We start from the raw sequence: 25,088 nt of genomic DNA on the forward strand, positions 1-25,088 counted from the left end.
TTTTCACCCAATCACGTCGAGAGAACCGCCCGGTTGTCCGCGATCACCATGACGACCACAGACGCTCTGACGTAGAAAGGAAGTTCGCGAGCTCACTGGAAGCTTCTACCACGCTGGGTGCTTCGGATGCAGTACAGTAGTTGAGTAATGTGTGACGTTTCGCAGCATAGGAACATTGATAAATAATTTAGAAACAGAAAATTCTAGACTTCTCAGGAAAGGGATCTACTTCCCCACTCCCATTTGATTTTCGGCATACAGAGACCAAATTTTAAAATAAACAGTGGGAATCCCTATTCCGTTTCTCTGCTTTTCCACTTTGAATAATTTAACTAGAGTCATGGAGCATTACAGCACGGAAACAGGCCCAGTGTCCTATCTAGACCATGGCCTGGTCCTGTCTGCCTGTACCAAAACCATAACCCTCTATACTTCTCATGTACCGTTTCAATCTTATCTGTGTTCCAGTTAAACCGCATCTACCACTTCCGCTGACAGCTCGCTCAACATTCGCATCACTCCGAACGAAGATGTTCCCCATTGAGTTATCCTTAAATATTTCATCTTTCATCCTAAGTCTACAGCCTCTAGTTCTAATTTCACCCAACCTAAGGGAGAAAAGCATATTTTTCGTCACTCTATCTATACTCATAATTTTGCACATAAATTTCTCTCCTTATTCACAACACTCCAATGAATGAAGTCCTAATTTATTCAGCCTTCCCTCAGGTTCTGGCAACATTCTTGTAAAATTTCTCTTTCAAGTTTATTGCTAACTTTCCTGTATTTAGGTGACCAAAACTGCACACAATACCCAAAATTTGGCCTGACCATGCTTTTACAAATTCATCATAACATTCCCAACTCCATGTACTCAATCCCTAAATTTATGAAGGGCAATGCACCAAAAAACCCCTAGTTATGACGATGTACCCTAGATGTTATTTTCAAGGAATGGATTTTTATTCCAAAGACACTTTGTTCTTCTGCATAATTTAGTGCCCTACCATTCACTGTGTATGTGTTACAGTTACTGCATCAAATTGCATCTGCCATTTTTCAGCCCCATCTTCCCAAATGGTTCAAATTACTTTTCTGTCCACGATGTCTCCAAACTTGGTGTCACCCACAAATTTGCTGATTCAGTTTTCCACTATCTTCTACATCAAAATATCAATGAAAAACAACAATAGACCTAGCACAGAACCCAGTGGTGCACCAATAACAACAGGATTCCATTCAGAGAGATAACCAACTACTATACTCTCTGGCTAAGCCAATGTTGTATCCTATTAACACATGCACAATGCTGGAGGAACTCAGCAGGCCAGGCAGCATCTATGGAAAAAAGTACAATTAATGTTTCAGGCTGAGACCCTTCCACAGGACACTACTTTTTTCCATAGATGCTGGTCGGCTTGCTGAGTTCCTCCAGTACTTTGTGTGTGTTGCTTGGATTTCCAGCATCTACAAATTTTCTGTTGTTGTTGGTTGAATTCTATTGACTACTTCATTCTGAATGCCAAGCGACTTAACCTTATGAACCAGCCTCCCATGTGGGACTTTGTCAAAGGCCCTGCTAAAGTCTGTGTAGACAACGTTACCACCTTTCCATCATTAAGCTTCTCTGTAACCTCCTTGAAAAACTCTGTAAGATTGGTTGAACACGGCCAGCCATGTACAAAACCATATTGACTATCCTTAATCAGGTCCTGTCTACCCAAATATTTATACATGGGTTCCCTTAGAGTACCTTCTTATAATGTAACCATGACAGACATCAGGCTCACTAGCCTAAAATTCCCAGCTTATTCTTAGATCTTTTCTTAAACAATAAAACAACATTAACTAACCTCCAGTCCTCTGACACTTCACCTGAGGCTAAGGAAGTTCTAAGTATATCTGCCCTGTAATTTCTGGACCAAACTCCCACAAGGTCTGAGGGAACACCTTGTTAGTGTCTGGGGTTTTACCTACCCTAATTCACCTCAAGACAGCAAATACCTCCTCTTCTGTAATCTGAATATAGTCCGTGACTTCACTGCTCTTTTGCATCAATTCTATAGATCCTGTCTTTGTCTCCCTAATAAATACAGATGCCAAAAGCATCATTTAAGCTCTCACTCATCTCTTTTAGCTCCATGCATAAGTGACCACACTATGTTCAAGAGGACCAGTTTTGTCCCTTGCCATTCTTTTGCTCTTAATACAGTCACAGAAGCCTTTGGGATTCTCTTTCACCTTGTCTGCCAAAGTAACCTCATGTCCTCCTTTAGCACTACTGATTTCCCTCTTAAGTGTTCTCTTGTATTGCATATATCATCTGCAAACTTGGTCATAAAGCCAACAATTCTGTCATCCAGAGCATTGACATGTCCCAAGTCCAACTGCTGTGGACTGGTCACCAGCAGCCAACCAGAAAAGATCCTCTGAATTTCCACTCTTTGCCTTCTGTCAGTCAGCTCATCTCTATCCATGCTGGTATCTTTCCTATAATACCATGGGCTCTTATCTTGTTATCAGCCTCATGTGCAGCAACCTGTCAAAGCCATACTGAAAATACAAGAAAACAACATCCACAACTCTTGCTATGTAGACAATGCCACCTCACCCCACCCCATTGCATAACATGGCTGTAGAACCCGGGTTCATTTCTCGCTGCTGCCTGTAAGATGTTTAAACATTCTCTCCATGACTATGTGGGTTTCCTCTGGGCATTCTGGTTTCCTCCCACAGTTTAAAGACGTACTGGTTGGTAGGTTAATTAGTAAATTGTCCTGTGATTAGGCTAGAATTAAATTGGGGAGTGCTGGGTGGTGTGGTTCAAAGGGCTGGGAGGGCCTATTCCGATTGTGGTGGAATATATATATATATATATATATATATATATATATATACATTTATGTTAATTGGGGTAACAGTGGACACTGCTGCCTTTGTATAAACTTGTGTCATTCAAAGGGATCACTGTTGAATCACTCCTAATTAACATTTAAGGGATAGGTTGGGGGCATGCAATGAGTATTTGATAGGTGTTTTTTAATCCTTACAACATGGCAACAATGGCTCAGACTATTTACCTTCCGATGAGTCGTGTACCTCAATCTCATTTTATTTTAATCCCCATATGCTCCATCACTGAACTATTGGAAAGGTTATTTTACAGAACCCAGCTCTCACTGTCCAATAGTGGAACAACTTTATTCTGCAGCCTTTCCCCAGACCTTTTGTGGAAATAGTACCATGCCTTATTGAATCCGTCAACAATTCCTCATGCATCCTGCCACTAGAATATGTTTGCAGGAAACCTCTTAAACTGGAAGGGCAACAAGTATTGGGTTGATCAAATTACTTCTTCCATTAAGTTGCTTGGAGCAGCTGTCAATGCTTGTTTCATTATGCAATTATATCTAAAACTAGAGGGCATAGGCTTAATGTGAGAGGGGAGAGCTTTAAAAGATTAAGGGTGATTTTTTTTTCACTCAAATTGTAGTTGATATCTGGAACAGACTGCCAGAAGAGGAGGTAGAGGCACGAACAGTAGCAAGGCACCTGAACAGCTACTAAACAAGCAGTGGATAGAGACATATAGAATTAATGCAAACAAACAGGATGATAGATAGGCATGATAATCAGCATAGTTAGATCTGTTTCTATGCTATCATCATCAACAGGTGCCATGCCCAGTTTGAGCTTTGACTGCCATGGCCCACACACTCCTGTTTCGGGTCAAGTGGATCAATTCATTGGTATTCATTTCCAGTTCTCTGGCTGCTGTCTCCATCATCATTTGTCCTTGTCTTCCTCTTGCTTTCTTCCCTTCAATCTTTCCCATAATTACCGTGCATTCTAACTCCTCTTTCATAATCATATGTCCAATGAAATTACGTTGCCTTTTCACGACGTCATACATTATTTCTCTTTTTGTGTTTATTCTGTTCATGACAACCTCGTTAGATATTCGTTTCGTCCATGATATTCTTTGTATCCTCCTCAAAAACCACATCTCTGCTGCTTCAATTCATTTCCTCATGTTACTAGATATTGTCCAACATTCTGAGCCATAACACATAACTGGATAAACATAACATTTCAGTACTCTGAGGCGGGTTGTCATGCCTAGTTTAGTATTGGTTCGTATACTCCTCATTCTCGTAAAGGTGTCTTTTGCCATCCCTATTCTTCTTTTGATGTCCAAGTCGCACCTGCCATCTGATCTCACCCAGCTTCCTAAGTAGCAAAAGTTCTTTTCTTGTTTTATGTCTTCCCCTTTATTCTCAGCCTGCAGATAGGATTCTCCTTATTTTTTTGGATATCACCATACATTCTGTCTTTTTGCAATTGATAGATAGACTCATTTTTGCACTTTCTTCAACAATTATATCAATTGAGTTTTGTAGTTCTTCCTCCGTACTTGCAATTAACACAGTGTCATCTGCATATCTGAAATTATTGACGTTTTCACCACCAACTTTGATTCCCAAGATGTCTCTTATTTTTTGTAATATTGTTTCACTGTACACATTAAATAAATCAGGGGAGAAAACACACCTTTGTCTAATGCCTCTCTTGATTTTCGTAAACTGACTCACTTCTCCATCTATTTTTACAGCGGCAGTTTTTTCCCAGTACAAATTTCTGATTAGGCGGAGGTCTTTTGAATCTAGATCTAGAGTTTTCTGTAATATTTCAAGTAACTTATTGTGCTTCACTTTATCAAATGCTTTTGTGTAGTCGATAAAACAAACAAACAAATCTTTTTGCACTTGAATAGCTCGTTCTGATAGTATCCTTAACATCAATATTGCGTTTCTTGTACCTTTGTCTTTCACAAAACCACATTGTTCTTTGCCCATTTCGGCTCTTGTCATCAAAATTCTCAGAAGTATCTTGGTGATATGACTCATCAAACTTATGGTCCTATGTAATTCATACTCTATTGCTCCAGCTTTCTTAGGAAGAGTGATAAATACTGATTTTTTTCATCTCTTCTGGTATTATTCCAGTCTCATAGATGTCATTGATTAAATCAGTAAGTTTTTCAATTCCATAATCTTCAAGGGCAATAATTTGTTCTATTACTAATTCATCAGGACCTGCTGCCTTTCCTTTCTTCATCTTATTTATTGCATTATAAACTTCAGATTTTAAAATACTTGGACCTTCAATGTTTTTCTTAATTTCTGGTTTTTCGCCTCGACCGTCTTCAAATAATTCCTGAATATACTCAGTCCATCTGTTCATAATCTCATCTTTTTCCATGATAATGGTACTGTCCTTTGCTTTCAAACATCCAACTGAAGAACAGAGGAGCTTTTTATCAGTGATATTCTTGATTTGTTGATGTAACCTTTTTGGATCAGTAATAGGGATTCTTTCTATTTGCTCACATTCCTGGTTTAACCATTCTTCTTTGGCTTTTTGACATAAGCTTTTAACTTTTTAATCTAAGGACTTATACTCTATAGAATTTGCTTTCTTCTGTCTCCTTTCTTTCATTAGATTTTTGATTTCATCTGTCATCCTATACAGATCTATGTTTCTATGCTATACAGTTCTAAAACACACCGTCTCACAGCCCAAATACACACTGTTCAGAACAAATTTAAGAGAAGCTTGAGGCAAATTACTATCTATTAAATGTATTTATCAATGCAGCTATATGGTACAATCTTCCCTTATATGGAATAGGCATTATATAGTATAGATTTTCATTTTTATCAGCACAGTAGGTACAATATTACAGTCATTATTAATCTCCTTACTTATCATGGAAAATTATACCCTAAAATGTGTTACCATGACTTCTTTGCAGAGATCAAAGTGATATCAATTCAAACACGTATCTGTTACAGTCATGCATTTCAATCTCAAGCAACCATCCTATAAACTTGTAACTATGTCCTCCATTTCTCACTGTTGGAAAAGTCTCAAGCTCTGCCCTGTTTCGATCCCTCGGGTTTTTATATTGTTAGAGTAAGTCTGCCACTCATTCTTCTAAACTCCAAAGACTTTAGATCCAATGCACTGTCTGCTTATGTTGTGATAATCTTCTCATCCCAGGAATTAGCCTGCAGAACTACCTACAGTGCCATCATATCTATATTTCTTAAGTGAAGCATCAAAATTGCACAGTACGTCAGAGTTGGCATTACCAGTACACTATACAATTGTAATCACACATCTCTCTTTTTACAAATCTCATAGTCTCTTGCAACCGTCTTCAAAGTTCAAAGTAAATTTATTTTAAAGTACATATATGTCACATTATAGTATCTTGAGATTCATTTTCTTGTGGGCATTCGGAGTAAAAATAGATTCAACGAAACACAGCACACAACAAGACAAACAGCCAATGTGCAAATGACACCAAACTATGCAAATACAAAAAGAAAAATTACAATCAAAGTAATAATAATAACAAATAAATAAGCAATAAATATTGACAACATGAGATGAAGAATCCTTGAAAGTGAGTCTATAGGTTGTGGGAACAGTTCAGTGTCGGGGTGAGTGAAGTTGAGTAAGTTATCTCCTCTGATTTAAGAGTCTGATGGTTGAAGGGAAATATCTATTCCTAAACCCGTTGGTGTGGGTCCCAAGGCTCCGGTACCTCCTTCCTGATGGCAGCAGTGGATAAAGAAAATGTTTGGCATATCCCAATGGAGGTAAAACATGATCCATATAAATAGACAATAAACAATAGACAATAGGTGCAGGAGTAGGCCATTCGGCTCTTCGAGCTAGCACCGCCATTCACTGTGATCATATCAGTATCCAGTTCCTGCATTATCCCCATAACCTTTGATTCCACTATCTTTAAGAGCTCTATCCATTTCTTTTTTGAAAGCATCCAGAGACTTGGCCTCCACAGCCTTCTGGGGCAGAGCATTCCATATATCCACCACTCTCTGGGTGAAAAAGTTTTTCCTCAACTCCATTCTAAATGGCCTACCCCTTATTCTTAAACTGTGGCCTCTGGTTCTGGACTCACCCATCAGCGGGAACATGCTTCCTGCCTGCAGCATGTCCAATCCCTTAATAATCATATGTTTCAATAAGATCCCCTCTCAGCCTTCTAAATTCCAGAGTATACAAGCCCAGTCGCTCCAATCTTTCGACATATGACAGTCCCGCCATCCCGGGAATTAACCTTGTGAACCTACGCTGCTCTCCCTCAATAGCAAGAATGTCCTTCCTCAAATGTGTAGGCCAAAACTGCACACAGTACTCCAGACAACAGGAATTCTGCACATGCTGGAAATTCAAGCAACACACATCAAAGTTGCTGGTAAACGCAGCAGGCCAGGCAGCATCTATTGGAAGAGTTTCAGTCGATGTTTCAGGCCGAGACCCTTCGTCAGGACTAACTGAAGGAAGAATTAGTAAGAGATTTGAAAGTGAGAGGGGGAGGGGGAGATCACAGTACTCCAGGTGTGGTCTCACCAGGGCCCTGTACAGCTGCAGAAGGACCTCTTTGCTCTTATCCTCAATTCCCCTTGTAATGAAGGCCAGCATGCCATTAGCTTTCTTCACTGCCTGCTGTACTTGCATGCTTGCTTTCAGCGACTGATGTACAAGAACACCTAGATCTCGTTGAGCTTCCCCTTTTCCTAACTTGACTCCATTTAGATAATAATCTGCTTTCCCGTTCTTATTACCAAAGTGGATAACCTCACATTTATCCACATTAAACTGCATCTGCCATGCATCTGCCAACTCACCCAGCCTGTCCAAGTCACCCTGCAATCTCATAATATCCTCCTCACATTTCACACTGCCACCCAGCTTTGTGTCATCGGCAAATTTGCTAATGTTACTTTTAATTCCCTCATCTAAATCATTAATATATATTGTAAACAGCTGCGGCCCCAGCACTGAACCCTGCGGTACCCCACTGGTCACCGCCTACCATTCTGAAAAGGACCTGTTAATCGCTACTCTTTGTTTTCTGTCAGCCAGCCAATTTTCAATCCATGCCAGTACGCTACCCCCAATACCATGTGCCTTAATTTTGCCCACTAATCTCCTATGTGGGACTTTATCAAAGGCTTTCTGAAAGTCCAGGTACACTACATCCACTGGCTCTCCCTTGTCCATTTTCATAGTTACATCCTCAAAAAATTCCAGATTAGTCAAGCACGATTTCCCCTTCGTAAATCCATGCTGACTTGGACTAATCCTGTTACTACTATCCAGATATGTCGTAATTTCATCTTTTATAATTGACTCCAGCATCTTCCCCACCACTGACATCAGGCTAACCGGTCTATAATTCCCTGTTTTCTCTCTTCCTCCCTTCTTGAAAAGAGGGACAACATTAGCCACCCTCCAATCCACAGGAACTGATCCTGAATCTATAGAACATTGGAAAAATGATTATCAATGCGTCCACGATTTCTAAAGCCACCTCCTTAAGTACCCTGGGATGCAGACCATCAGGTCCTGGGGACTTATCAGCCTTCAGACCCAACAGCCTATCCAACACCATTTCCTGCCTAATATAAATTTCCTTCAATTCATCCATTACCCAGGTCCTTTGGCCGCTATTACATCTGGGAGATTGTTTGTGTCTTCCCTAGTGAAGACAGATCCGAAGTACCTGTTCAACTAGTCTGCCATTTCCTTGTTCCCCATAATAAATTCACCCGTTTCTGTCTTCAAGGGCCCAATTTTGGTCTTAACTATTTTTTTCCTTCTCACGTACCTAAAGAAACTTTTACTATCCTCCTTTATATTCTTGGCTAGTTTACCTTCGTACCTCATTTTTTCTCCACGTATTGCCTTTTTAGTTACCTTCTGTTGCTCTTTAAGGTTTCCCAATCCTCCGGCTTCCCACTCGTCTTTGCTATGTTATACTTCTTCTCTTTTATTTTTATACTGTCCATTACTTCCCTTGTCAACCATGGCCTCCCCTTACCCCCCTTAGGATCTTTCTTCCTCTTTGGAATGAACTGATCCTGCACCTTCCGCATTATTCCCAGAAACACTTGCCATTGTTGTTCTACTGTCATCCTGCTACGGTATTGTTCCACTGAACTTTGGCCAGCTCCTCCCTCATAACACCATCGTCCCCTTTGATCAACTGTAATACTGACACTTCCGAGTTTCCCTTCTCCCTCTCAAATTGTAGATTAAAACTTATCATATTATGGTCACTACCTCCTAATGGCTCCTTTACCTCGAGGTCCCTGATCAAATCCAGTTCATTGCACAACACTAAATCTAGAATTGCGTTCTCTCTGGTAGGCTCCAGTACAAGCTGTTCTAAGAATCCATCTCGGAGGGACTCCACAAACTCCCTTTCTTGGGGTCCAGTACCAACCTGATTCCTCCAGTCTACCTGCATGTTGAAGTCCCCCATAACAACTGTAGCATTACCTTTGCGACATGCCAATTTTAACGCTTGATTCAACTTACACCCTACATCCAGACTGCTGTTTGGGGGCCTGTAGATAACTCCCATTAGGGTCTTTCTACCCTTAGAATTTCTCTGTTCTATCCATACTGTCTCTACGTCTCCTGATTCTATGTCCCCCCCTCGCAAGGGACTGAATATCATTCCTCACCAACAGAGCCACCCCACCCCCTCTGCCCATCAGTCTGTCCTTTCGATAGGACGTATACCCTTGAATATTCATTTCCCAGGCCCTGTCCACTTGAAGCCATGTCTCTGTTATTCCCACAACGTCTTACTTGCCAATTTCCAACTGTGCCTCAAGCTCATCCACTTTATTTCTTATACTCCGTGCATTCATATATAATACTTTTAATTCATTACTCCCCTCACCTCCCATATCAATTCCTATTTCACTTGGCCATACTGTACGATCCCTTCTTGAGCTTTCTGCTCTGTTGATTCTGCTGTCTTTCTTAACTTTTCTTACTCTCACTTTCCCTTTATCTCCATCCTTATATTTCCAGTTCGTCCCCTCCCCCCCACTACTTAGTTTAAACACACCCGTGTTGCAGAGGCAAACCTGCCTGCCAGAATGCTGGTGCCCCGCTTATTAAGGTGCAACCCGTCCCTTTTGTACAATTCATCCTTACCCCGAAACATACCCTAGTGGTCCAAGAATGTAAATCCTTGCTTCCTGCACCAGTTCCTCAGCCACACATTCAGATCCATTATCTCCCTGTTTTTGACCACTCCAGCACAGGGAACTGGAAGCAAACCGGAGATAACCACCCTGGAAGTCCTGCTTTTCAGCCTTCTTCCGAGTTCTCTGAAGTCACGCTGTAGAATGTCTTTCCTCTTCTTCCCCACATCATTTGTGCCGACATGCACCACCACTTCCGGATGTTCACCTTCACTCTTGAGGATTCCCTGCAATCAGTCCGTGACATCCTGGATCCTGGCACCAGGGAGGCAACACACCATCCTTAAATCTCGCCTGTTGCCACAGAAACCCCTTTCTGTACCTCTCACTATGGAATCCTGTCCTACCACGGCTCTGCCTCAGCGCCAATTGTGGACTCGCAGACCGGTCCGCCTCTCAGACTGGCACTGTCTTCTGTCCCGACAGCTTCCAAGAGGGAGAACCTGTTTACGAGAGGCACATTTCCCGGGGTCTCCTGTACTTCAAGCATCCTTTCCCTGCTCATCGTCGTCCTCCTTCTCTCTTCCTGTATCCTGGGTGTAACGACCTCACTGTAGGTCCTGTCCAGAAAACTCTCGTTCTCCCAGATGAACCTAACGTCATCCAGTTGCCTCTCCAGTGTTGCAACACGGTCCTTCAGAAGCTGAATCTGGACACATTTTCCGCAGATGTAGGATCCAGAGGCACCATCAGTGTCCCTGACCTCCCACATCATGCATGCAGCACATTGAATCAGCCTAGCGGTCATCTCTTCTCCACTTCTCACCCCCTCCAACTGTGGCATAGTCTCCTCTCTCAGCATTATTGTCTGTTTGTTTTATTTAACCAGCTCTGTAAACAAGATAATAGCTGTTCTGCAAACCAGCTATATTTCTGTAATAATCTATATGCTAATTTATCAAATTAATTTGGAAGTAAAATTATGCAACATCAGTCAGACTTCTTTTGTTCAGAAAGTTGCTTACGTTCTAAGTAGAACTATGAGGGGTGATTGATAAGTTCGTAGCCTAAGGTAGAAGGAGTCAATTTTAGAAAACCTAGCACATTTATTTTTCAACATAGTCCCCTCCTACATTTACACACAGAGTCCAGCGGTCGTGGAGCGTACGGATCCTGGACCTCCAGAAAGTGTCCTCAGATGGGTGATTGATAAGTTCGTGGCCTGAGGTAGAAGATGAGTTATACAGCTCTCGTTACATGCACATGCAGATCAACTCTTTGAGTGATTATGCAGAAAGTTTGAAGTTAATAACTCATCTCCTTCTACCTTAGGCCACGAACCTATCAATCACCCCTGATGAGTTATTAACTGATGAGTTATTAACTTCAAACTTTCTGCATGATCACTCAAAGGGTTGACCTGCATGTGTGTGTAACGAGAGCTGTATAACTCATCTTCTTCTACCTTAGGCCACAAACTTATCAATCACCTCTGCTGTGGGCACTTTCTGGAGGTCCAAGATCCGTATGCTCCACGACTGCTGGACTAAGTGTGTAAATGTAGGAGGGGACTATGTTGAAAAATAAATGTGCTAGGTTTTCTAAAATTGACTCCTTCTACCTTAGGCCACAAACCTATCCTATCCACAACCCCTCCTAAATTAATTAAGTGAGACGGAAATAATGTTGCCAAATGCTATTTTAGATATGCCTAATAATTGTCAAAATAGTCTTTAGATCACATATAACATGCTGTGTGGTGTCTTGAAATAGCTTCCCTCTTAAAAGCATTAAATAAGATGATGAAAATTTGTAGCATGTTATCAAATGTGGAGTAAGAAAGAGATCCAATGTTTCAGATCAATGACATTTCAACTTGCTTGGGAGACATGTAGGTCAACAAGCAAAATAAAATAGGAAAATAGATCTGTAATTTGTATAGTCTAAAATTCGGAGCTGTATTTTACATAACATTAATCATTAATTGAATGAAAAGATATTTGAAGATCAAGACCCCAGGCTCGGCACAAAACATATGGCCTATCCTGTAGCAGTAATCCCTACCCTCCCATGTACTCCTGGTCTACAGGGTCTCAAGCATTTCAGGGCAATTAAAAATACTACTACTGCGAAAACAAAAGAGGGTAGGGATGGTAGGGCTCTGGGGATTGCTGTAGAACAGAGGGATCTAGAAGTACATGGTTCCCTAAAGAGGAGTCACAGGTAGACAGTGTGGTGATGAAGGCTTTTGGCTCACTGCATTTATCAGTCAGGACATTGAGTATAGAAGTTGTACAAGACATTGCTGAGGCGGCATTTGAAATATTACATTCAAGGGTGCAGAGGAGATTTACAAAAATGCTGCTAGGACTTGAGGAATTGAGTTATGAACAGAGGGATTTTTTCACTGAAGCATAGCAGAATTATGGTCAAGATGGAGTTATACTGCAGTCTCTCAAGATTGTGGCTCAGACTTAGTTGTTCTTTTAAGATCATATAGATGATTTTGGAGTAGAAAGTTAGGGATCAGGTTAGTGTCTAGGGACAGGAATGTGGGTAAATTAGAAGTCAGATTAGGATTTAGTGACAGAAATGTGGAGGAGATGGAAGTCATGACTCAACTCCACACTCCGTGTTTGTAGTCCAGCAATGTGGACATGGGGATGTAGGTTATCTGGCGTCTAGGCATCTGCTCCTCTCTTGAAGGCCAGTGACGTGGTCAGGTGATGAAGGACATCAGTTTTGTCCAGGTCATTGGATCCCAGGATCAGATATTTGGGTGAGCAGGAGACACAAGAAGACCCAAAGTTCAGACCAGGAATTCGGGGTCCTGTCATTGGCTAGATCAGGGTCAATATCAAAGATTGAAGCCCAAGGGTCGAAATCCAATGTCTGAAGCCTGGAGTGTGGAGGCAGAGGACTGTCCCTGTATGTGGGAGGGAGAAATATTTTGTTATTTTGTTGCTTGTGTCTGTTTTGTTGTGTTCTGTGTTGTTCTGCTGTGTGTTCTGTATTGTTCTGCATAGTATGTTCGTACTGGAATATGTTATGACACTTGTGGGCTAACTGCAGCTTTAGGTGTGCTGGTTGTTAACACAAATGATGTTTCACTGTATGTTTCTATGTACATATGATAAATAAATCTGAATCCGAATGAGGGTTGATCTTACAGAGGTATATAGTAATGAGGGTGAATGTGCAGTCATTTTCCCAGGGTTGAGAAAATTAAGAAACAGATGGCATTGGTTCAAGGTGAAGGAGAAGGGGAGTTACCACAGGAAGAGGTTGATGCAGAAACTGACAGGTTTAAAGGGATTTGGCGAAATGTAAATAAATGGGACTACTTTAGATGGGAGTCTTGGTTGTTATGAACAAATTGGGCCATAGGACCTGTTTCTGCGCTCTATGTTTTATGACAGTATGGTGTTTCCACAAAATTATACAAATTTCCTGAAAGGGTGAGCTGACCAACATTGTTCTCTCCCAGGTCGACATCTTCAGCATTAAAACTTGTTATTACAGTCAGCCATATTAGACAGGCTACATCATTTCTCTCCTTACCTTGTCGGACCACACCTGACTTGAACTCCAAACCAAAATAATTCTTAATGAAAAGCAAAGAAAACTTTAGAAGCTGGTAATCTCAAATACAAACAGAAAACTGAAACAAAGCTCACCAAGGTCATCAACATCTGGGAAAGAGTAACAACTAATGATTCAGGTCTAGGACACCCCAACAGAACCACCCTGATGAGGCCACACAGTTGCAGCAAATTTACATGTGATCCCAGAAGGCAGAACTCACCACCTTCTGCAGTACCTAGAAATGGACAATAAGTGCAAGCTTTGTCACTGACAACCCACATTCGAAGAATCAAAATCAGAATGAGAATCAGCTTTATTATCACTGACATATGTAAGGAAATTTATTGTTTTGCTGCAGCAGTACATTGCAATTATATAAAAAATACTGTAAGTTACAATAATAAATAGAACAAAAAGACAGCAAAATATTGAGCTACTGTTCATGGATTCATGGACTATTCAGAAATCTGATGGTGGAGGGGAAGAAGCTGTTCCTAAACGTACAGTGTGCATCTTCAAGCTCTTAATCTTCCACCCTGATGGCAGTAATGAGAAGAGGGCATGATTTGGATGGCGAGGGTCCCAATAATGGATGACACCTTCTTGAGGTGCTGCCTTTCCTCGATGGTGGAGAGGCTATTGCCCATGATGGAGCTGGCTGAGTCTACTACCCTTTGCAGCTTTTTCCAGTCCTATGCACTGGAGCCTCCATATTTGTGATGCAACCAGTCAGAATGCTCACCATAGTGTATCTGTAGAAATTTACTAGAGCCTTTGGTGACATACCACATCTCCTCAAACTCCTAATGAAGTACACCCAATGGCATGCCTTCTTCACGATTGCATCTATATTTTCAACCCAGGATTGATCCTCTGAGATATTGACACCCAGGAACTTGATGCTGCTCACACTTTCCACTGTTGACCCCTTGATGAGGACAGATGTGTGTTCTCCCAACTTCCCCTTCTTGAAGTCCACAATAAATTCCTTGGTCTCACTTGAGTGCAAGGTTAAGAATAAAGACAAAAAACAGCTACATACCTCACTGCAATGAATTTCACCTCTTCTACACATCCACGCATGATGACAAACCTAATAAGGCCAAATTCTAAAATAAATCAATCAATAAATAAACTATAGATTCAAAACCTTTGATTCAGTGGACTTGGAATGAGGACAATTCCAAGGGCTACTGAGCAGGAGTTACCGCAAACAAGCACACAGACGGAGCATTATTTTGGAGTTAGTTTTCCAGGTTGTTTTCTATTGCAATACAAAGTGCCTTAAGCAAGGGAATTGTGAAGTAACCATATTTTATCTGCTAATGTATAATTTATATAGATATATTGATGTAAAATATAATTGTCATTGAATGCAGTGTGTAGGCCGGATTGCTCAGACTCTTGAGGGCGCTATTATGCTTTGGCTTGTAGATTTGTCGTGACCCGCTTGTGGCGGGTTACTGAAATCGTGGACGCACTCCGTACTAATTGCTGTTTCAACACCGCTTGTTGCCGGAGATGCTGACAGATAGTTGTTTGCCGCTGGCTGTACGTGCGCAGTTCACCGTTGTCCTCCGTAAGTGCCGCCTTTGGTGCAAAACAGCTGAACAGATATACAAAATAAAGGAAATCGCAGAGACTGAGCGACTGTAATCTGTTTTTATGAAACATCAGGAGGCTGGAATGCACTGCTGCAGTTTTAAGGAATCAAACTTCAGCCGATTTATTGGGCCCAAGGATGTGGCTGTTAGCACCGAGGCCTGAGTCCAGCCTCGGAGTTTGTGTTTGAGACTTGGGCATTTCCCACTTCCACTCCCACCTCCCTCCACCCCATCTCTCTCTCCCTGTTTCTGTCTCTTGTTCGGGGCCTGAAAACCAAAGCAATGGAGAAAACGGGTTAAACGAGGACATCAGCATGACCCTGGTCCAGTTTATGTTGTTAGTCGCACCATTGATTGCGCCCGGTGCAGTGTTACTGCAATCGCTGGTGCCCAGTATTGGAAACACTTTGCAATTGTGGTTCCTGCCCTAACTGTTAAATAGTCTTCAGTTGATGAAATGTTGCGAACATTTTTGTTCCGCCGATTTTTGTTCTATAACGTGAATGCATATTATAGAGTTTAGTAAGATCTAAAGGTGAAACAGTAACTATTTTGCTGGGCGCTTTATAAACTTAGTTTTTAAGCGTTTTTTAAATAACAAGTAGATTTTGAGGTCATTATTTACATTTGAATTCTATTAAGTCATATCTGCCTTCAGATTGATATAAAGCACGATATCACTGAAAAACAATTGAAATACATTTGTAGAAGTGAGTTTCTAGCAATACTTATTTGGGAATTAAAAATTTGCTCAATCGGCATCAAACTCACCATATACAGTCAACAATCGCACACCATGTACCGATATTTTGCCACTCTGCCCCGATATTTTGCCACTCTGCCCCTATTCGATTCAGTTTGGTAGTGCACTGTAAGCGTAACAGTCCACAGCTGGCCTCTGAACTTACAGTTTTATGTACTTGCAGGTGTGATTAAATCTACTGTCTATTAAGAAGTTTCTGGGCCTCAAGACGCACACAACTTTTAATGCATGATTTTTATTACTTTATTTGAGTGATTAGTGTTAGTTTATTATTGTCATATGTACCAAGATGCAGTGAAAAGCTTGTCTTGCATACTGTTTATACAGATCGAATCATTACGCAGCACATTGCCCTAGAATAAGGGTCCATGGCAGAAGGGAGAAGAGAGGATGCCTGGGTTGGACGTTGTCTTTGATTCTGCTGGCTACTTTACTGAGGCAGTGAGAAATCTAGACAGAGTCCATGAAGGGGAAGCTGGTTCCTGTGATGTGCACACAGCTCTGCAGTTTCTTGCTGTCACACACAGAGCAGTTGCCATATCAAGCTGTTATACATTCAGACAGAATGCTTTCTGTGGTGCATTAATAAAAATTGGTAAGAGTCAATGGGGACAAATTTCTGTAGCCTCCTGAGGAAGTAGAGGCATTAGTAAATTTTCTTGGCTGTGACATTAATGTGGTTGGACCAGGACAGGCTGTTGATGATGATCACACCTAGCAACTTGAAGCTCTCAACCTCAACATCGTTGTTGTAGACAGCAGAATGTGCTGAAGTCAATGACCAGCCTTTGGTTAAGGGAAAGGTTCTTGTCATGACACATCTCCCTAAGCTCTCCATCTCCTTCCTGTACTTCCACTCATCATTATTTAAGATGTGGCCCACCACAGTGGTATCAAATGTGGATGGACTTAGAGCAGAGCCCTGCTACACATTCATGAGTGCACAGGGAGCAGAGTAGGGGCTGAGGACCCAACCTTGTGGAGCATCAGTGTTGAGAATAATCGTAGTGGAGATATTGCTGCCTATCCTTACTGATTGCAGTCTTTTGGTCGGAAAGTCAAGGAGCCAATTACAAAGGGAGGTTTTAACTCCCAGGATCTGGAGTTGGGTGATGATTTTGCTTGGAATAATAGTACAGTATTGAAAGTGGAACTGTAGACAATAAAAAAAATTGATAATTTGAAGATGAGGTATAGGAGTTTCCTATATGGATGTGAAATCTGTTTCCCACTCTTGTTTTATCTTTCTTGCATTTGAATGGCATAATCAAACAAAATGAAGGAAATATTAAATCTTACGAGTATTTAGTGCAGCCTCAGGGCCTGTATTGTGCAGAAGTTTTCTACAGGGAGATCACAATACACCACGTGTTTAAGTCATGGTAGCTGAGTAAAGTCTGTTTCAATAGGTATATAGATCCTCTAGTAGATAAACAGGTCCTCCCTGGGTTATTTCTCTCCCCACCAGCGTAGTTCTCCTGACATTCGAGAGCACTGAGCAATTGACCCTTATATTAGGCTGTGACATGTTTCTGCCAAAGGCTACATCTGACATGGTTCTTCTCACTGAAGCATAGAAGAGGACTATGTAGCATTTCTCCACCTGCTTTATTGAAACAGTACAATTATTAATAAACTTGACCAAAGAGGAAATTAATAATGAGCCATATTAGGGTGAAAAATTACATCTATGTGTTAAAGAAGTGTTTGTATTTACAGTATATAATGTATTTCATAACTTAAACTGCCATGAAGCACTTTGCAACCAAAGAAGTGTAACAACAAGAGAAACCCCAACTGTACATATTTCCTGGTTTAATGGTTTTCCTAACTTATAAAACTTTATGGTTGGTCTTCTAAATGATGGAAGGAGCATCTTACTGTAATTTTATTGAACACTGTTTTGATCAGAGGAACTAAAATGACCTCTGTTCTGTGATGAAACAATAATATAAATTAAACCAGTTTGCCAAATATTTTGTGTCCATTTTACAGAGGAATTAATTGTTTTTAATACACTTTTGAGTATGATCATTAAAAAGAAACATATTTGGAAATTTGTGAGCATAATTGTTAACTTTGAGGGAACCCAAACAATTCTAAGAGCAGGTATCAAAAATAAGTAAAAAGCAGGTGTATGTTTTAAAATGGCCTTTATAATTAATTTATAAATAAGGTAAAATGAAATTTTTAGAATGATTTTAGGATTTTTTTCAACAAAAATTGCAAAATGTTGAAATGATCTGAACCATATAATCTGAACAAGTCTGGAGAATTAGGATGCTTAATGAATGCTGATTCTAGTTAGCAATGTCATATGTGGAATAAACATTGAGTAACAATGATATTTTAATTGAATGAAAGCCACTTGTGTTCTTTCTAGTTTTTAAAAATAATGCAAAAATATTTGTATAATATGTCCTAGGTCCTTTGTTGTTGTTTTATATATATATATAATTGCAGAAGATTGGCAGTATAGTGGATGGTGAGTAAGACTATCAAAGTTTGCATTGAGATCTGGACCAGCTGGAAAAATGGTAGATGATCCTTTGTGACTTCTCAACTGCCCCTCATTATCCTTAGAATAATATTTTACTTTTAAACAGAGAACTAGACTTTATATGCTGTAGTATACAGCCTTCTTTTGTTGTTATAGTTCTTATCTTTTAATAATAGAGGTAAAAACTAGCCAAAGCTTTGAAATATATGCATAAATTGTATACAATTCTCCTTCCTTTTGACATCTGCTCACCTTGTTAATCAACAAGCATTGTAAAATTTCTTGTTAACGTTATATTTTGAATATACCTTCTTGTGTAACCTATCATCTCTGTTTTAAAATTGCTGCAGTTCTCTGTTTAGATAACACATTACAGATTTGGCTGTCACTTACTAATTCAGTTTCAGTTGTATTCTGGTGGCTTTATTTATTTGCATTTTCTACCATGCATGCATAATAATTTCAAGGCAGAAATTTAAATCTTAGAGCTGTTAACAACTGAGTGGTGTCTTTCTGAGAGTGTTTAAAGATCACCTTTCTCTCTACTTAAAAGACTGGAACATCACTTAAAATTAAAGTTACTAGTTTTCACTCATTCTGTTTTAACAGTGTTTTGTAACTCAGATTTGTATTTCTACCACTGAAATATGTGTTTCACTGCACTATTCTCCTGGCATTTGCTACTGTCTTTATTCACTTAACGCTCTATTACATGTCCCTCAGCTTTGATCAATCTATATCTTTAATTTACAATGAATCCCCAAATACCTGTGCTGTTCTGTCATCAACACAGAGACTAAAATACTATGGTTAACTTTAGATCAATGTTGGGTATTCTATCCAGCTTTACTCTGCTCTGCTTCAGTATAGTGGTTTAGCAGAGCCATTTCAAAGACAAGGTGTGCTCATTCCCTGGTATGGGTGGGAGATTTCCTTCTCCGAGGCATTTTATTGCACATATTTCAAAGTTCAAATTAAATTTATTACTAAATTACATACGTGTCACCATATACAACCCTGAGATTCATTTTCTTGCAGGCATTCACAGTAAGAAAATTATTCTCAGGGTAATATGTGGCATATTTTTAGAATGGGCCACTAGTTTTACGGTCAACGTTGTTGAGACTAGTCTTTATTTTTAAGTTCCATTATTTTTTATTTAATTACATTTAAATTCTCCTGCTACGGAAGTGGCGTTTACATTCTTCAATTTCTTGTCTAGTAATTTAACCAATATACATCATTCCTTCAAAGATATGCTTCAGCTATTAAAGTTCACAGGCACTTAATTGATTTTGCTGCAGACCAACAGAAATAGACCATTTTGAAAGCTTCTCCAGTTGGAGCTCATAAATCCAATTATTAAAGAAGGGGAGAATGTTGGAATTATTATAGCAGATCAGGTAGGATCTTTGGAGAGAGAAAAACATGTAGCATCTTTGGTTGATGACCTTTCATCACATGAAAGGTGATCAAACATGGTATTTTCCCTCATCTGCGGACCTTGCCTAGTTGACTGAATATTTCCAAAATTCTTTTTTCATATTTCAGATTTCCGGCACTTGCAGAGACTTTCACACTGAAGTAAAGCACATTCAACAATATTACTATGTCAAATGACATGTGATTATAACTCTCCTAATAATATATAAGTAAAATAATAATGGGAAAAGGCTGGGGAATCAGATTTAAAATTACTTTATTTTTATTTAAGGATCATTTCTATAGCTCCTCATCTCATGTTTTAAAGCGTTGTATAATGTTTTTACTTCAGGTACCATTTCCCACCATCTAGTCCAGTAAATGGAATAATGTAATTTGCTTTGTAAGCCCAATGTGGATTCTGTCCTAAATAACCTTTTTTTTAATTATTTTAGTGTTGTTTTCCAGTTTCACCTTGGCAGTTGCAAAGGAACATGACACCTTGCAGGTATGACCTCATTGCATATTAATGCACATTTCCAAATATGAAAAACAATGAACAGATAAAATCAAAGCATGGCTATATTTATAAATTGTGCAAGGTTTGCTCTATCAGATGTATTTGTCAATTTGATATTGTAATTTTTCAGCTCTTACATATTAAAGGAATGAGAGTGCAATTATTTTTCTCCTAAACAGTGTTATAGTTTAGTCATATCTGATATCGTTCAGATAATTGGAGAAGTATACTCTGGGAAAAAAAAACTGCCATAACATTTAATATTTTTCCTTGAACTCCTGTATGCTAGTATTCAGAAAATCGTTTTAGGAGAGGTTGTATTTAGGTATGTAGAAAAGTATATGTACAGTTTCATGAGTTTTGCAGAATTGCTGTTAACTGCTTAGTCATCAGCAATTTTTTGCATTAAACTATTTTGTACTCAAATGTCAGTAAGACGAAAGAGCTGATTGTGGACTTCTGGAAGGGTAAGACGAAGGAACATGACATACCATTTCTCACAGAGGGATCAGAAGTGGAGAGAGTGAGCAGTTTCAAGTTCCTGGATGTCAAGGTCTTTGAGGATCTAACCTGGTCCCAACATATTGATGCAGTTATAAAGAAGGCAAGACAGCGGCTATACTTCATTAGGAGTTTGTAGAGATTTGGTATGACAACAAATACGCTCAAACACTTCTATAGATGTACTGTGGAGAGCATTCTGACAGACTGCATCACTGTCTGGTATGGGGGGGGGGGGCGCGCGTGCTACTGCACAGGACCGAAAGAAGCTGCAGAGGGTTGTAACTTTAATTGGCTCCAACTTGGGTACGAGCCTACAAAATACCCAGGATATCTTCAAGGAGTAGTGTCTCAGAAAGGTAGCATCAATTATTAAGGGCCTCCAGCACCCAGGGCATGCTGTTTTCTCACTGTTACCATCAGGTTGGAGGTACAGAATCCTGAAGGCACACGATTCAGGAACAGCTTCTTCCCCTCTGCCATTCAATTCCTAAATGGACATTGAACCCGTGAACACTACCTCAGTTTTTTTAATATATTATTTCCGTTTTTTGCCCGAATTTTAATCTATTCAATATACGTCCACTGTAATTGATTTACTTATTGTTATTATTTTTTCTTCTATATTATATATTGCATTGAACTGCTGCTGCTAAGTTAACAAATTTCACGTCACACGCCGGTGATGATAAACCTGATTCTGATTCTGATTCTCTACCAAACTGATTGATGCTCAGCATGATTACTTTGAGTGAACGGTTCCTTCTAGGTGGAAAGGATCAACGACCTATGATGATGGTAAATTCTAAACAAAAATCAAGTCATGGAAATTGTATTAACTGAGTGCCCAAAATCTTTTTGTTGACAACATGAATTTGTTTATTCTATCTTTAAAGCAGTCAAAGCCTTGAATTTTGATAGTGCAATAGTCATTTTTTTAGTTTGAATAGTTTTGTCTGCATGGAAATTGGCTAAAAAAGAAATAGCCTGATATTTGAACATTTTGTTTTTTACGTTCATTATTAGGTCTATTGTTACACTTTGGGTTCGGTAACTTATTTAAATTAAGTGCTGTTGAGCTGGATAAATAACTCCTACCCTATAAAAGCATCTCTTTTAAAACAGCATGCACATATCAAAATAAAACAACTGAAGTAATGTCGAGGAACACACAAAAGAGCTGGAGGAACAGGCAGCAGTCAATATTTCAGATTATGACCCCTCACGAGGAATGAAGCATCAAATGTCCATTTCCCTCCATAAATGCTACCTGACCATTGAGTTCATCCAGCATCTACAGTCTCTTGTGTATTCAGGCAAAATTATGTCACCATTTTGTTTTAAGTTTATGATAGTTATAAGAAAGTTTAAATTCTGTATTGCTTGCAGTTCTGCCATGCGTTCTAGCCTGGACAAATGGAAGCATGGCAGTTGTTTAAGGTTTGAATTGAAATATGTTGCATATTAGAATTTCAGTAAACTGAACATAATTTCACAAATCAGTTCTCTAGTTTTTCACCAATATCAATAGTCTTCATTAGAAACGTTGTAAAAATAAATGATGAAAAATTATGGAAGGTGAATAATGATCGGTGTGGACATAATGGTGTCCTGTCCCCATTTTGAAGTTTGAAGGTAAAATCATTGTCAAGAATGTGTCAGTACTACTATATGCATAAAGTCAAAAGAGAAGTAATTTAGGGGAAATATAGTACTGTGCAAAAGGCTTGGGCGCATATATTTACCTAGGGTGCCAAGACCTTTGCACAGTACTATATTTGCCAATGTGGAGCAGAGAGTGAATTTGTAAATCTGGAGGGAGCAAAGGATGCTGAGAATGGCGAGGGTGGAGCGCTGTGGGAAGGGTGTGGGACAAGTGGCAGGGAAAGAGTGCCAGAGATTGGGGGGGGGGCATGATAGTGGGGAGGATGGCGCAGGTGCAGACACACCCAGCTCTGTGACACCAAGCAACTTGATTTCAAACAATTGGTTTATTGATCATTACAGAATGTCTGTTTGGTGCTTCCCGCTCCCTCCATTCTTCCTTCTCCTTTCTCCAACCATGATTCCCCTTTACCTGCACCCTTCCCACTCTCAGTCCACAGTAGAGACCCATGTCAGAATCGGGTTTATCATCACTCACATATATTATGAATTTTTTTTGTGCACTGGTACAGTACATTACATAAAATGACTACATAACTGTGCAGAAGTATAAGGTCCCCTAGCTATATTTGTATATCTGTGTAAGAGTTTGCATGGTACTGTATTAATGATTGATTCTAGCTTTAATATTGTTAATCTTGTTACTTGAAACACAAAAATGGTTGAAAAACTTGTGCTTTTGCAGTAAAATCTACAATCTCTGCGCTTATGTTCATTTTCAATATTTACAAAATTTGTTTTTCGCAGGTTTCAGTGAACAGCAGTGAATCACACAAGACATCTATCGGTAGGTTTTCAGATAACACGTTTCTAAATTTCTGGGACTCAAGTAGACTTTCATGATACTTAACCACAGTATTTAGAATCTTTGATGTGGAATAAAAAAAAACTACATTGTTCTACTCTTCGGTTTTCTCTCCTCTTGAAGGCAGTAGTTCCCTGTCAGAGCTGATCATTATTGGAGATGCAGCCCGCTACAGCAGTATAAGATAGAGCAGAATCTGGCCTCACAGTTGTAACTGTACAGTGTGTAGAGTCGGGGGCTGAGGATACATGTTTGTGGTGCACCAGTATTCAGAATAATTGTGGAAGAGGTTTTGCTGCCTATCCCTATTGATTGCAGTCTGTTTGCCAGGATGTTATGAATCCAGTTGCAGAGGGAGGTGTTGATTCCCAAGGTCCGACATTTGGTGATGAGTTTGCTTGGAATTACAGTATTGAAGACGAAGCTGTAATTAGTAAACATTAGGCTGAAGTAGGTGTCTTTACTGTCCAGATGTTCCAGAGATGAGTGTGAGAGCTAGGATGATGGCATTCACCTTGGACTTGTGTCGGTGGTAGGCAAATTGTAGTGGGTTGAGATTGTCGGAAAGTTGGAGTTGATGTGTGCCATGACCAGCCTATCAAAGCATTTCATGGTGGTAGATGTCAGAGTCACAGAATGGTAGACGATGTGGCATGTTATCTGTTTTTCTTGGGTACTGGGATGATTGGGATTTGCTTAAAGTAGGAGGAAACCCCAGCCTGAAGCTGGTTTCAGAGATTGAAAGCTGGGAGAGGTTAAACATGTCTGCAAATACCCTTGCCACCTGATCCATATAAGATCTAAGGATGTGGGCAGGCCCTATGCTTTCCGCAGGTTCACTCCCTGCAAGGCTGATGGTACGCCTGCGATTATAACTGTAGAGTCCAGTGTACTGGATTCTGTCAGAGTGTGTGATGGCATACTTGTTCTCTTCAGTGTAAATGTGCATAAATGCATTATGCTAATCTGGAAGGGATGTGCTGTTGTTGGCATGCTGCCTGACTTTGTGATTTGTAATAATATATAAGCCCTGCTACAGATGATGTCTAGACGGGCTTGATTTTGGACTGGTACTGTCTCTTAACATCAATGATAGCTTTATGGAGATCCTATCTTGTTTTCTTATAAAGATCAGAGTTAGGTCACCTGATTTGAAAGCTGCAGACCTAGATTTCAGGAGCGATTGTGTCTGGACCTATGGTTAATAAATCTACCCCATCATATGCAGTGCTGTAAGATTAATGAATGACCATGGCAATAGGGATCACAACTTGATACAATTCTGGGTACCATTTGAGAGCGAGCAGCTTGGGTCCAATCTATTGTCTTTTACTTAAAAAAAAGACAATACAAGGAAAAGTCTGTAGATGAAAAATGACAGATGGTTAAGCAGCTCTTTCATAATACTTAGCAGAAATATATCCCAATCAGATAGAGAAATTTAATGAATATGATTTGTGGTTAACAAAATAAGGTCAAGGAAGATATTAAATTCAACAGTTATAGATAAAAATGGGGAAAAGGTTTTAGTACAGACTAGAAGGCTGGGTATTTTTCAGGTTCTAAAAGGCTAAGGAGGGAGAAAATTAATTATACACTGGCGAATAACATCAAATCAACCAGTAAAAAATTCTGTGGATGTTTAAAAAAAGGATGAGAGTATCTAAATGTGATACCCCTGAG

At 39.7% G+C, this 25,088-nt stretch overlaps 2 protein-coding genes across 2 annotated transcripts in view; one reads left to right on the forward strand and one right to left on the reverse strand.

Annotated features, from left to right (window-relative positions):
- Positions 1-16,047, reverse strand: part of LOC134349653 (heat shock protein 105 kDa-like) — a 93,771-nt gene extending 77,724 nt beyond the window's left edge. Inside the window, exons 1-2 of the mRNA XM_063054277.1 lie at positions 16,001-16,047; positions 14,668-14,718 (exon numbers count right to left, since the gene is read on the reverse strand). Coding sequence (XP_062910347.1) covers positions 14,668-14,708 — 41 coding nt within the window. The 5' untranslated portion in view covers positions 14,709-14,718; positions 16,001-16,047. The remainder of the gene's footprint in view (positions 1-14,667; positions 14,719-16,000) is intronic.
- Positions 15,071-25,088, forward strand: part of b3glcta (beta 3-glucosyltransferase a) — a 192,679-nt gene continuing 182,661 nt past the window's right edge. The window contains exons 1-3 of the mRNA XM_063054279.1: positions 15,071-15,204; positions 20,370-20,422; positions 23,348-23,387. Of these exons, the coding sequence (XP_062910349.1) occupies positions 15,147-15,204; positions 20,370-20,422; positions 23,348-23,387 (151 nt within the window). The 5' untranslated portion in view covers positions 15,071-15,146. The remainder of the gene's footprint in view (positions 15,205-20,369; positions 20,423-23,347; positions 23,388-25,088) is intronic.

Source organism: Mobula hypostoma, chromosome 7 (genome assembly GCF_963921235.1).
Source record: "Mobula hypostoma chromosome 7, sMobHyp1.1, whole genome shotgun sequence".
NCBI lineage: Eukaryota > Metazoa > Chordata > Chondrichthyes > Myliobatiformes > Myliobatidae > Mobula > Mobula hypostoma.